General features: G+C 35.7%; 2 protein-coding genes across 3 annotated transcripts; one reads left to right on the forward strand and one right to left on the reverse strand.

The window, feature by feature from the left end:
- Positions 1 to 3,831: 3,831 nt before the first annotated feature.
- Positions 3,832 to 5,590, forward strand: LOC120128624 (pectinesterase-like). Its single transcript, XM_039146281.1, has 2 exons — positions 3,832 to 4,819; positions 4,899 to 5,590. The coding sequence occupies exons 1-2, from the start codon at positions 3,832 to 3,834 to the stop codon at positions 5,588 to 5,590; spliced, it is 1,680 nt and encodes a 559-aa protein (XP_039002212.1).
- Positions 5,591 to 7,150: 1,560 nt separating this feature from the next.
- LOC120129855 lies at positions 7,151 to 11,049 on the reverse strand. Of its 2 annotated transcripts, XR_005516791.1 has the most exons (6): positions 10,948 to 11,049; positions 10,204 to 10,870; positions 8,668 to 8,747; positions 7,486 to 7,897; positions 7,304 to 7,384; positions 7,151 to 7,214 (listed from the first exon to the last, which is right to left on the reverse strand). XR_005516791.1 is itself a non-coding variant. In XM_039147261.1 (5 exons), exons 1-3 carry the CDS (start codon positions 10,445 to 10,447, stop codon positions 7,763 to 7,765), a joined length of 495 nt encoding a protein of 164 aa, XP_039003192.1. In that variant the 5' UTR covers positions 10,448 to 10,504; the 3' UTR covers positions 7,151 to 7,214; positions 7,304 to 7,384; positions 7,486 to 7,762. The 2 variants fall into 2 exon arrangements, 1 of the variants encoding a protein (XP_039003192.1); XM_039147261.1 differs by lacking the exon at positions 10,948 to 11,049 and having other exon boundaries at positions 7,486 to 7,933; positions 10,204 to 10,504.
- Between the last annotated feature and the right edge of the window lie 1,683 nt (positions 11,050 to 12,732).

Here is a 12,732-nt window from a genome sequence, read left to right on the forward strand (position 1 = left end):
GACAACTGGAGAGAAGCAGCTCAAGCCGAACTTGATGCTCTTAAAAAAATAATACGTGGTCGGTAGTAAAACTTCCAGCAGGGCGTGTACATGTAGGCTGCAAGTGGTTGTTCAAACTCAAACAAAACCCTGATGGATCTGTTCATAGGTTTAAAGCACGGTTGGTTACAAAGGGCTTCTCAGTGGTGTCTGTATATGACTTCACAGATACCTTTAGCCCGATTGTGAAGTTTTTTACCTTCAATATTGTGCTAGCTTTAACTGTAACAAATGGATGGGAATTGAGACATGTGGACATTAATAATGCGTTTCTGAATGGGGACTTAGATGAAGATGTTTTTATGCAACAACTGCCAGGGTTAGAGCAAATGGCTGAGGATGGAACTCTTCTTGTTTGCAAATTGCACAAGGCTCTCTACGGTCTTCGAAAAGCGCCTAGGAACTGGCATACCAAGCTTAGAGACAACCTTGTTGAAATGGGGTTTATTGTATCTCGAGCATATTCATCTTTGTTTAACAGCAGAGGAAATGGCAGTACATTTATATATTAGTGTATGTTAATGACATTGTTATTATTGGGCAATCATCCAACATAATTCAAGAGGTGGTGCAGTTGCTTAGAGAAAAATTCTCTCTCAAAGATTTAGGGTTACTTAGCTACTTCTTGGGAATAGAAGTGCATCGATCACGTGATACTATTGTACTAAGTCAGAAGAAGTTTATACTGGAACTTCTAGAAAAGTCAGGAATGAAAGGAACAACTGGTTGTGGCACACCAATGATTTTGGCTACCAAGTTATTAGCAAATGAGGGGGAATTATTGTCTGATGCTACAAAATATCGTAGTATAGTTGGCTCGTTATTGTATGCATGCCATACATGTCATGATCTGGCTTATAGCGTTGGAAAAGTTGCTCAATACATGCATGCACCACGTGAATCACATATGGTTGCAGTCAAGCGAATACTGAGATACTTGGTTGGTACTGTTAGTTATGGGATGTTATTTCAACCGGTAGATAAATGTTTGGCTGTTACTGCATTTGTTGATGTAGACTGGGGTGCAAACATTGATGATCGAAGGTCCATTTCTGGTTATGGAGTGTTTGCAGGTAAGTGCCTCGTTGCTTGGAGCTCTAAGAAGTAGAAAACAGTGTCAAGATCAACGATGGAAGCTGAGTACAAGTGTGTAGCAGATACTGCAGCTAAAGTGACCTGGGTAAATGCTCTACTTACTGATATTGGACTTCAGCAACGACAGGAACCAGTGATCTGGTGTGATAACACAGGGGCAGTAGAAACGAGTGTAAACCCCATTTATCACGCTCAATCTAAGCAAATTAACATGGATGTCCATTTTGTTCGAGAAAAAGTTGCTGCTGGCCAGTTGCAGGTGAACCACGTTCCAGATATGCACCAGATTACTGATGGATTCACCAAAGCGTTGTTTAAGACTGCTTTCGAGGAATTTCGCAAAAACGTGTGTGTGGTTCCTGCAGTCTAAGTAAAGGAATGTTAGTATGTTGTTAAAAGAAAAAACAATAGGAAAAAGTAGGGAGAATGTTAGACTATTGTTAAAGAACGTGCACATGTGTTTCTGTTAAAGAAATATGCACGTGTATTGAATAGGTGGTTAGTCTGTTAAGTGGTTAGCTAGGGTTGTTAGGCAGTTAGAGGAAAGTTGATGAGCGTTGTATCCCTTATAAATTGATGTACTTGCTGATATGAAAGGATATAATTTCCTGTGTAATTTCTCTATTCTCTACCACCAACTTTGAACCAAATCCAGACTACTACAGGTTTATTTTTCTTTCATTAGCCTATCTATTTGAGATATTGATAATGTTGTTTCTCCATTGCAGTGCTCTTCTTTGACACTGGCTAATGGGAAGAAATGTTCTTTCGAGAAGCTTCACGGGGACTGAAAAGATTCGATCATACACTCACTGTACAAAACAATCAGTAAGTTCGTCATCTCATATTCAATTATCAAACCAAGCAATATTACCCTTCTAAGATTTTGACCAAAATTTTGTTGTATCTTGCAGAAAGGCATCACACTACTATTGATCAACCTAGACAATATCACTACCGTCAAGGCAAAGCCTGCCATCAATCAATACCACAATTTCCTTGCCACACACCACAAGCACAAAATCCATATCATCAAACTTCCTAAAGGTATCAATGCAAGAGTAAGTAGAAGAGAGGAATACCATCTAACAGCAAAAGACGGAAATTTACACAGTCAAACCATGCTACTTAATGGAATCGTTTTGAGCATATATTCTTCGGGGATCATACCTCCATTGGAGCCTTTACTTGTAACTTCGTCGAGGCCGATAATAGTTGCTCCTTTATCCATTATGTTCGTCCACATGCTCGGTGTTATTGTCCCTGCTTGCAAGGTTCAGCCGTAGAGGGAGTTAAAATTGGCTGCTTTTAACATTGTATTTTTCATTTAAGTCATATAGCATGAGAATGTTGTGTCAAACTTGTTATAAAAGGTAAATGATATTGAATCCCTAAACTAATTGTAGGAATTCCTAAAAAACAACTTAATTTGAATAACTAAACTTTAATACTCAAAGCATACTCAATTGTTAGTTTAATGTTATGAAGCATGATATAATTGGAACATTTTTTATATTTCAAGTATGTTTATGTACGTACGAATCAATTTACCTCAGTGTTAAAGGAATCGTTATTGTTTCTCGAGATCACTGGTTCAAGCACCAGCAACTGTAACAAAATGATCGAGCGGTCATTGTCAAATAATTGAAAGTAACAACATTTGAGATTGAGAATGAATTCTAACTCGAATTAAGGTGGGTTTTCGACAATAAACTTATAATCACTTCAATTCCAGAATTAAATCAATAATTTATTATTTTTAATCAAGTAACAAAATTTATTAACTTTTTACAAACTAATCCCTATAAGTATTAGTTTTACAATTCAAGAAGAGTTTTAAACACGATACAACAAAAAATTTGTATAGTGCTTATATGAATGTTGTATCAAAATTATGGTAAGTTTAGATTTCATATTTGGTACGATTTAGTGTGTTGAATGTAAAAAGATGAAAATGCCCTTCACTACATTTTGTTATTCCCTTTGTCTCATTAAATCTGTTAACTGTTGATTTTTTTTTTTGTAATTTTTTTAACTACTCACCATTATTTAACATTTATTATTTATAAAAATATGAAAAAAATATTTTAAAAACCTTCGATTAAGTAGTTTTGAAATATATATTTTACAGAATTTAATTTTTAAAATAATTGTGGTCAAAGTTTAAAAGATTTGACTTTTGAAAAGTCAATAAGAGACAATTTTAGCGAGACGGAGGGGGTATTTTTTTAAAAAAAAATCATGTCTTATTCCTAGTTTGTTCTTTGTTACTAATAATATATGTCATTCCATGGTGTGCTTATGTTGTATGAATGAATAAAATTTTTTTTGTTTAATCATGCTCTAAATAAACTCTCAAATGAGAGTTTGAATCGAATCACTTTGATGATTAATGTAATGTTTGATATTTAAGTTGGACCGTTCTAAACAAAATCATTTTTCAAAAATTGGATAGAAAATAAGTTATAAATCATTAATTAAATTGAATGAAGTAAAATCCGTTATTTATCGTACAAAAATAAAAATAAAAAAGAGTTATAAGTCATTAAAGGATTAATTAATGAACAATGCAAGACTCCAATAGGAAAATTAACTGCAATGAGTCATTTAATATCATTCTTTCAAGGTTAATTAGGGATGGGTATATATACACAAGGGACAAAGCTTGTTCCATCAATACTAATAAACTTTAGGGCAATGGCATTGGCAAGGGCAAGGGCAAGGGCAAGGGCAATGAAGGTTTCTGCCCTTTGCATCATATCTCTTCTCATTATCATCTTCTCTAAATCTCATGCCTTGCCTTCTTCGTCCCTTGACAAGGACTCCATTTGCAGAACCACGCCACATGCAGATCACTGCAATTACATTTTAACCTCTAACAGGCTGCACACCATCTTCGACTACGGCAACATTTCGATCCATCATTCTTTGTCGAATGCTCGTAGTTTGCTTGCTTCCGTCGAACATTTCCTCAGGCTCCCTTCGACGTCGCTCGAGAAGGTACGAGCGCTCGAGGATTGCCGGTTTCTATCTGATCAGAACGTGGATTTCTTGTCACAAGTTTCGGACGGTTTAAGCAGCTTCAACGCTGATGATTTGGATGCTTTGCTTAGTGCTGCTCTAGCTAACGTAGAGACTTGCTTCCAAGGACTCGAATCGGTGCCGTTAGCATCGAATATCAAGGATCGTTTGTATCGGTTGAACGGAACGAAGAGCATCAGTGTTTCTCTAGCGGTTTTCAGGCATTGGGATCATGGTGACTTCACCGTAACTCGAAGAAACCTTATGGTTCCCAAATCCGATTCGATTATCGAAAGAAACTCCCCTTTATCATTGCTGATGTCAACCGATAAGCAAGTAATTCATGAATTTGCAACAGGAAAAAAGGATATTGAAATGTTAACAAATGGGAACATTTCAGTGGCACAAGTGGTGGTGGTAAGTCCTAGAGGAGATGGCCAATTCACAACCATCAACGACGCGATCGCAGCCGCACCGAACAATCCCGGTGACAGCGATCAATACTTTGTGATTTACGTGGTCACCGGCATCTATGAAGAGCACATTTCGATACCTAAGAATAAGCAGAACTTGATTTTGATCGGCAATGGTATAGGCCGCACAATAATTACCGGAAATCGCAGCACCGCGGATGGTTTAACCACGTTCAACACAGCAACATTCGGTAAAGCATAATTCAGCCTTAAATAATGTTATTTCGAACATTGCATTTTCTTGACTCATACGTGACTCCCCTGATGCAGCTGTTGTGGGCAAGAAATTCATCGCAGTCGACATAACATTCCAAAACACTGCCGGTCCTACCAAGGGCCAAGCCGTCGCCGTCCGAAACGGAGCCGAAAAGTCCGTATTTTACCGATGCAGCTTCGAGGGATACCAGGACACCTTATACGCACACTCTGCCAGGCAATTCTACAGAGAATGCGATATCTACGGCACGGTCGATTTCATATTCGGCAACGCCCCTGTCGTCTTCCAAAAGTGTAACATATACCCTCGACTACCATTGCCGAATCAACAAACCATCATCACTGCACAAGGAAGGACCGATCCGAACCAAAGAACCGGCATATCGATCGACGATTGCGTCATTAAAGCCACCGGTGACTTGGCTTCGAGCAGCGGAGCAAAGAAAACGTACCTCGGAAGGCCGTGGAAGGAGTACTCGAGAACCGTTTACGTACGAAGTTTCATGGATAGTTTGATTGAACCTTCGGGTTGGATTCAATGGAATCGGGATTATGATAGTACACTTTATTATGCAGAATATAAGAACAATGGGCCAGGATCGAGTACTGATTATCGAGTTAACTGGCCTGGATACCATAAGGATATAAGCAGCACTGAAGTTGATCAATTCAGTGTTTCCAACTTCATTAATGGCGACAAATGGTTGCCTGCAACTGGAGTTCCTTTCAATGGGGATTTCCATTGAAATATTTTTCCAAACGGTCAATTACTGTAATTTTCTTCAACAAAATAATACCTTCATGACTTAAGTCCTTAGTTTCTCGTGAGCAAAATTCGATTTGTTTTGATGTTTTAAAAAAAAAATTGTCCCGACTTGTGACAAGAAATCCACTTTAGGGTGGACGCATGGATAGACGTAAAATTTTATGTTAGTATGACCAATTTATAAAAATCTTAAGAGGGAGACAAACTTATAAAATTTTTGGAGGTAAAAACATATTTTTAATAGAAAATATCTAATATATATATAAATTTAAAATTTTTAGAGTCCGAAGGCCACCCACCTTGCCCAAGTCCATCCCCGACTTTGTATGATATATATTATATATGATTATAGAAAATTATTTAAATAGTAATCAAATAGTGTAGTAACATTATAAATATTTACAATTAAATTTAAACATAAACTCGAAGTAAATGAATTATTATTATTCCTTAAAGACCCAGATTCGAACACTACAGATATCAAGAGTGTGATCGTTTAATGACAAAAAAAACACTAATGCTGAACATGTAAAAGTCTTTATACAAACATTTTGGAAAACACGTTATATAAAATGAGTCGTTAAGAATATAATAGTATCTATTCAAAAAAATTCCATTGAAATATCAATAAATTAATATTTTTAATAGTTTGATGTGATTATAAGATAATATATGTTCAAAATTTATTGAATTTATTAACAACACGCTCTGCATATACAACTCTTCGAACCCAAAAGTTTAAGAAAAAAATAACATGCTCAACAAATATATTTAGATGAAGAGATTTGAACGGTTCAGCATCAACTTGATAATTTTAATTCCCTATTTTCTCCGTCATCATTGCTCTCCCCTAGCAGTAGTTTTCCTGTCACGCCATCTTTTACAACCCCTTAAGCCTCTCGGACAACGTACAATCCTTCAACCATAAGCATAGTCAATCCGAGAGGATAAACTAGTTTCTGCAATTTCATCATCGCTCAAGCTACTCGGTACATCCATGGAAGATCTAGACGACATAAAATGCAATGCAAAGATTACGTAACTGCGATTCAGAATCATGCCTTGCTAGGCATACACTTCAACAAAATGAATGCCACACCACCACTAACCCCAAAAAACGAATGATTTACAAGACGTATGGAAGAATCCGTGCCCGTCATTTATGTTCCAGAAGAGAGCCAAAAAAATCTTGGCATTCCATGTTTATGATACATACGGGATGGTTTTGCTAATGAAGTTATCAAATGCACAGGCATCAGTTCTGTGTAAGGATGAGAGCTACTATGTAACTAATGTTCATTTAGCGAAACGGTTAATACTAGAGATACGCAGAAGCTAAATGAAACACTTCAATTGCATCAATCTTACTCAAATTTCGTATGGTAAGCCTCTCATCATGAGCAAAAACAAGAATGGCCATGCACAACACATAGACGCAAGCAAACAGAAAAAGATAATAAAGAGGAACACACACGAGTTCACATAAAAATAAATGCCAGTGTACAAACATGCAAGATCACAATAGACACAAAAGCAAAAGCTCACTGGAACGCGTTTGCCACAGAATCTTGTTGAGGAAATTCAAGATCGACTTCTTTGGCAACCTTCAAATATGAAAGAGAGTGTCATGCAAAAAAAAAATTAGTACATAATATGAATATTTGACCGCAAGCCAACTAAAGCTTGAACTTACTCTCAATTCATTTGCTGCATCAACTTTTACTCTGACAGGGTAATCCTTTCTCAGATTCCACTCGCCACCAACGTTCTCCACCTGCACATAATCAACACAAGAATTTGAAGAGAAAACATTCAGCATGGGAACAGGTAAATGACAAAGCTAGTACGTGAAAATTATAAATTCAATAATGACACCTTTGCCATCCTCACAAATGTCCCTCTATCAGCACCCAATGACTTACTGCATGCACTTATCAAATTTGAAGTTTTAGGCAGGCTTTTGGGCTATGTAGGTATGAGTCATCATCATGTGACCCAGGACTTTCTTGTTCATTAGTAATTTTCTCACTATAGAAGACAGGATAATTAGAAAAAGAATCCGACACAATCCTTCCAACAGCAAGCTTAGAGCTCATCCTACTTCGTTGACATTCATTGACAGCAGGTTTGTCAGCATAAACTTTGTAGATATCTATAAGAGAGTCCTTCCTAGGAAAAGGGTTCGAACAAGAAAAAGAAGGCTTATGTTTTGGTTCATGATGAGATTTCCAGCCCCGACTTTCAGACCCCTGCACAGTGTTGAAGTTTCACCCTTCATGTATGAATCCTGAGAACTCAACATGATATTATGTACTTCATTAATCTAAAGTGGAAATAAACAACACAAGATGCATCAGAAAAATGTTAAAAAAAAAAAGAACTTGTGAATAATATATTCATAAAAGAAGGATGATATCCAGTTTGTTAAATATGATTTTCCATTATAAGTAATATCAAAATAGCTTCAAATTGAAAGAATTAGTGTGACTTCCATGTATCCAAGTACAAAGTAAAATTGAAGCACTACGAAGTTAAAACTAGACAACCAAAGCTTTCAAGCTCTAATGTCAAAAGTACAACAATAATTCATTACGTCACTGTTCAACTAAAAGATCCATATGAATGTGGATCTGAAATATTTCTCAACGAGCATAGCAGATTTATCTTCCTCCGGTAGTAATTTTAGGAGAACTGGGGCCAGAGAAAGTTGCTTAGAACTAAATAACCTGTAGCACTTTTTCTATGCCTTTACCCCTGTAAATACTAGCAGCATGGTCCATGCTATAACACTCACAGAAAATTCTTCATTATCAAAGACAATACCCCAAATTTAGTTCTCTCTGAACAAGATTGCAAAATGGCACCTTAGGAAGAAAAATAGGTTAACATCGTATTTAGTTCATAAAATGATCGAACTGGTACAGACTTACTCTCAGTTATTTTGAACACTTGTTAACAGGGTAATATAATTAAAAAAAAATTAAAAATGCTTTGGGAGTCAATTATGTATGCTAAATAATATAAAAAGTTTGAAAAATGCATCAAGAATCCACTTACAATTTTAGGCTTAGGATGCTTCATCACTCCTGATATATATGGATGGCTATCCTGTCGGGAATCTCTAACACTGATTAGCTCTGCTGACACAATAAATAGAAGATATTTTATGAGTTCAAATATTTCGAGGTTGAAGATACATGATCAAAGCTAAGATTCAAGACTACAAGGGAAGCCCATCTGGTGATAGAACTGGAATAACAGGTCTAGAGGTAGGAGACAAATAGCCTCACAGAAACAGACCAAGGTGTAGAGCACAACTATGCTAATCAGCTATCCTACCACTACTGCAACTTTTTATGAATATTTCAAGCTTCGGAGAAGCATGTTCTAATCAAACAGAAACATTCATCGGATTCATATTCAAATATATCCATTCCCATTTCTGAGCCACTAACCTAGGACTTTTATGATTATTCTATTTGCATATCATTTATAATTAACTGTTTACTGATGCATTGCTGACATCAAACTCGAATCTTCATGGTTTGGTCAATTGTATGCCTTTGCAATAACAAGAAATTTCTCAAAGTATAACAAAGTAAGAGGCAACAGTTGCAACAGAGTACTTTCCTAAGTTGTAAACCTGGTAAATTATTAATGAATAAAATAGGTTGAAAGTTGAAATTTTCAGAAAATTACGGTAGGCAACTATCCTTGAGTTCCACAACCATAGGCAACACTAGAAATCGAAATAAGGGAAAAGACCCTTTCTTCGAATTTGATTTGCGCGTTAGTCATCCCATGACTCAATCCCAGATCCTAGAACATAACACGTGTTATACTACCAAAGGCATATATGCCTTTCCGACCGAATCATAAACTTCACTGCAGGGCTTAGACCTTTTTTTTTCCAGACAGGTAATGCAAATTCCATTGAAACATCATCCCGCTGCATTTTAACTCTTCTAATTAAATAACTTGTAACACAGACAATAAACAAGAAAGATGTTTTTGAAATCAAAAGTAGAAATTCATGGCAGCAAAACAAAGAGAAATCGATTTAAGGCAAAAATGGAAGGGGGTAGATAAGAGTTTAGACAATCAAGGGAGACAGATCAGAGCTGAAAACTAAAAAAGGGAAACAAAAGAGAATGAGAGATGAAAACCAAAATAATTAGCTACTTAGCAATGAAGAAACACCTAGTAGAAAGTTACATGAAACAAGAAAGTAAACATTGAATGAAGGAAATGGAAAGGGTTAAGGAAAGAAGCGGAAAAATACACAAGCACACAGATAATGAGATAAAAAAATATGATTATGCTTCAATGACTTAGGGCTTAAGCCTCTCTTTCGCTCCAGCACTAGAAAGATTTGTCTTATGCTTTTGCTTTTGAAATTAAGGTGCATCAGTCGATGCCTGTAGGCTTAAAATATGCTCAATAACCGTTATTTCTAAATTCAGAAGCTAAATATATTTAGCATGAAAACTAACAGGAAATAAAAGCAACAAAATCTACTCAACCTGTCATCCAGAATTGTTTCATTTTACGAAAATTGTAAATATATCATACAGATCTGGTTATTTAACTTACCACTGACTGGATGACTACTTGGGAACTCAAATGCACCAGGAGGAAGTGGATCAAACTGAATACTAAGTACTGGACCATCTTCTCGATAATGCCTCCCCAGCTGCCTCTTAACAGCAATAATGACAGGATTCTCGCTCACACCCTTAACCTTCAAATATCCAGATGGCTTATAACCCATGCTTTTAGAACTCGGATTAGTATGCACGATTGCTCCATTTTTTGTAAGTTTAGCCGAATGGCACATGTCATAAGGATTCCTAGTTCCAGAAAAAAGTTGATCATGTGAAAAATACTTTCAGAGATGTATCCTCCATCTGACATCATATGGATTTTGGTAACTTCTATGCTCATACGTGAGGTCAGTAACTGGAAACCTTTGGCCAAAAATCCTTCCACGTTCTACCTCCCTCGGATCATATACCCGTAATCACCCAGTTTAATACTGCCACTAGAATCTTGCCTGAGCCCACTAACATGATCCTGGATGACACCACTAGAATGATCATGTTGCCCACCACTAGAATGATCATGTTGCCATTAGCATACGAGTCATCTCTTCTTTTGTCCTTTAACCTTCTATGACAAAATCAACTAGCTATCTGCTTTTGTGTCAACCCTATTTGAACAGCCAGTTTCTCTTTCATTTCATCTGAAGGAAATCTGTCCTCTGGAAAAGAACAAAAAATATTTTTAAAACAGAAAACAAGAAACATTTCAATATGATGAGAAGACAAGAATTATTACCTTTATAGAAGTTCCCCAGGGTCATAACCTGGGATGGTGTTTTGACAGTTCGTTTCTTATTTACATACAGAGAAACTTTATCTTCTTCGGTCTGCAGTTCACGTGAATTTAAAACGATCACAGATAATTAAGAACAAATGTATCAAGTATGATAAGCATGAAAGAAAAAAAGGACAGTTTATCTGAAAACTCAGCTGCTTAACATGAAACACTTCAACCTACAATAGAAAAATAAAGTTCAACATTCGACCAACTACACGATCATATCATAAGCTTGCCTTCATAAGCCCTAAACTTAGTGAACTTTTCTTGAGATTGGGGTAACCTAATATTTCCTTTGCATTTAGGAACTTTGTGTTTACCAATAAAGTCTTGCACATCTCATCCAATAATCTAGAGAATTTAACCTTTAAAAATCCTTTGGCAATCTTCAAGTGGACAAATGAACAAATTGATGAATCAGTAGCTGGTTTGTTAAAGTATGAAGAATTTCTAAAACATGTCAGCCGAAGGTATTCACACAATTTCACATCCACATACTACGTTTGAGGAACAAAAGGTATCAGCTTATACAGATAATCCAGTATCGACAACATGATCCAAGCAGTTCAAAACATTCCACGATCCATTACAGAATGGTAGTTTGATCCACAGTTATATGACATTCAAACGCTAACATGCAACCATAGAGTCGAGCGCCAGAATATCAAGGCTCAATAACTTATTGAATAAGCATAGCCATGTACAAGTTTTGTATATTTCTCAAGTAATAAAAAACACACTAAACCGCCACAATTTAAGCTTGACTTAATAGTAGGTTACAGGCTTACCGCCCTTCACAATGATTTGGGTCAAAGGTGAGAATGCCAAAAAAAAATCTATATGCATGCAACTATCTTAACATATTACGGCAAACCCACAATTAAAGATGCCAAACTTTAGAACAACCCAAAATCCTCAAAATCTGAAGGTAAATAAGCACCACTAGAGAACTAAAAACCCCAATCTCAAATATTTGATCTGAGACACGAGGAACGAAAGCATATACCTCCCATTGTTTCTCCTTTGTTTTTCTTCAACGTTGAATCGACCTTAGAAAAGAAGCCTCCATTTTTTGCAAAAGCAAAATCTGGGTTTTCAATTGCAGAAGCTTTTATTCTTTTCAAACTCTTTAAACTGTTACTTTAGATTTACGTTTCAATTAAGTTAGTCATGAGGGAAATTGTGGTAGAAGAAAAAGACAAGGGGATTGTTTGTTGGGTTCTTTCTTTACTTCCTTCTATTGATTTGTGCTGTTACTTGGTTCAATTAGAAAAGAATTTAATGTTTTAATTCAGATTTAAAAACCCAGATTCCAGAAAAATCAAATAGTCATAATCACGGTGAGTGATGGTAGAAAACATCACAATATTCTTTGCTTATTTTTCTTCTTTAAAATCTGCATCGAATTTAAGATTTTTTAAAATAAACAGGAAATATTCATTTTATGATTGAGATCCTTTTCAACGGAAATAAAAATTATTAAAATATGAAACTATATTTTATGAAAAATATCATAGAACGATATTCTAATCAAGTATCTAGTAATTTAAAATTTAAAATTCATCAAATAATTCAATAATAAAAAGAGATTATGAGTTTTAACCGTCACATCTACATATGCGTTTGTGTATTTATTGTCAATTGACTACAAACAATCATGAACAGATACTTGTGAATATAATATCTCAAATCCGAATACATCTATTAAATAATTTAATTTTTATAATTAAAACCCAATTTTTT

Source organism: Hibiscus syriacus, unplaced genomic scaffold (genome assembly GCF_006381635.1).
Source record: "Hibiscus syriacus cultivar Baekdansim isolate YM2019G1 unplaced genomic scaffold, ASM638163v2 tig00001644_pilon, whole genome shotgun sequence".
Classification (NCBI taxonomy): domain Eukaryota; kingdom Viridiplantae; phylum Streptophyta; class Magnoliopsida; order Malvales; family Malvaceae; genus Hibiscus; species Hibiscus syriacus.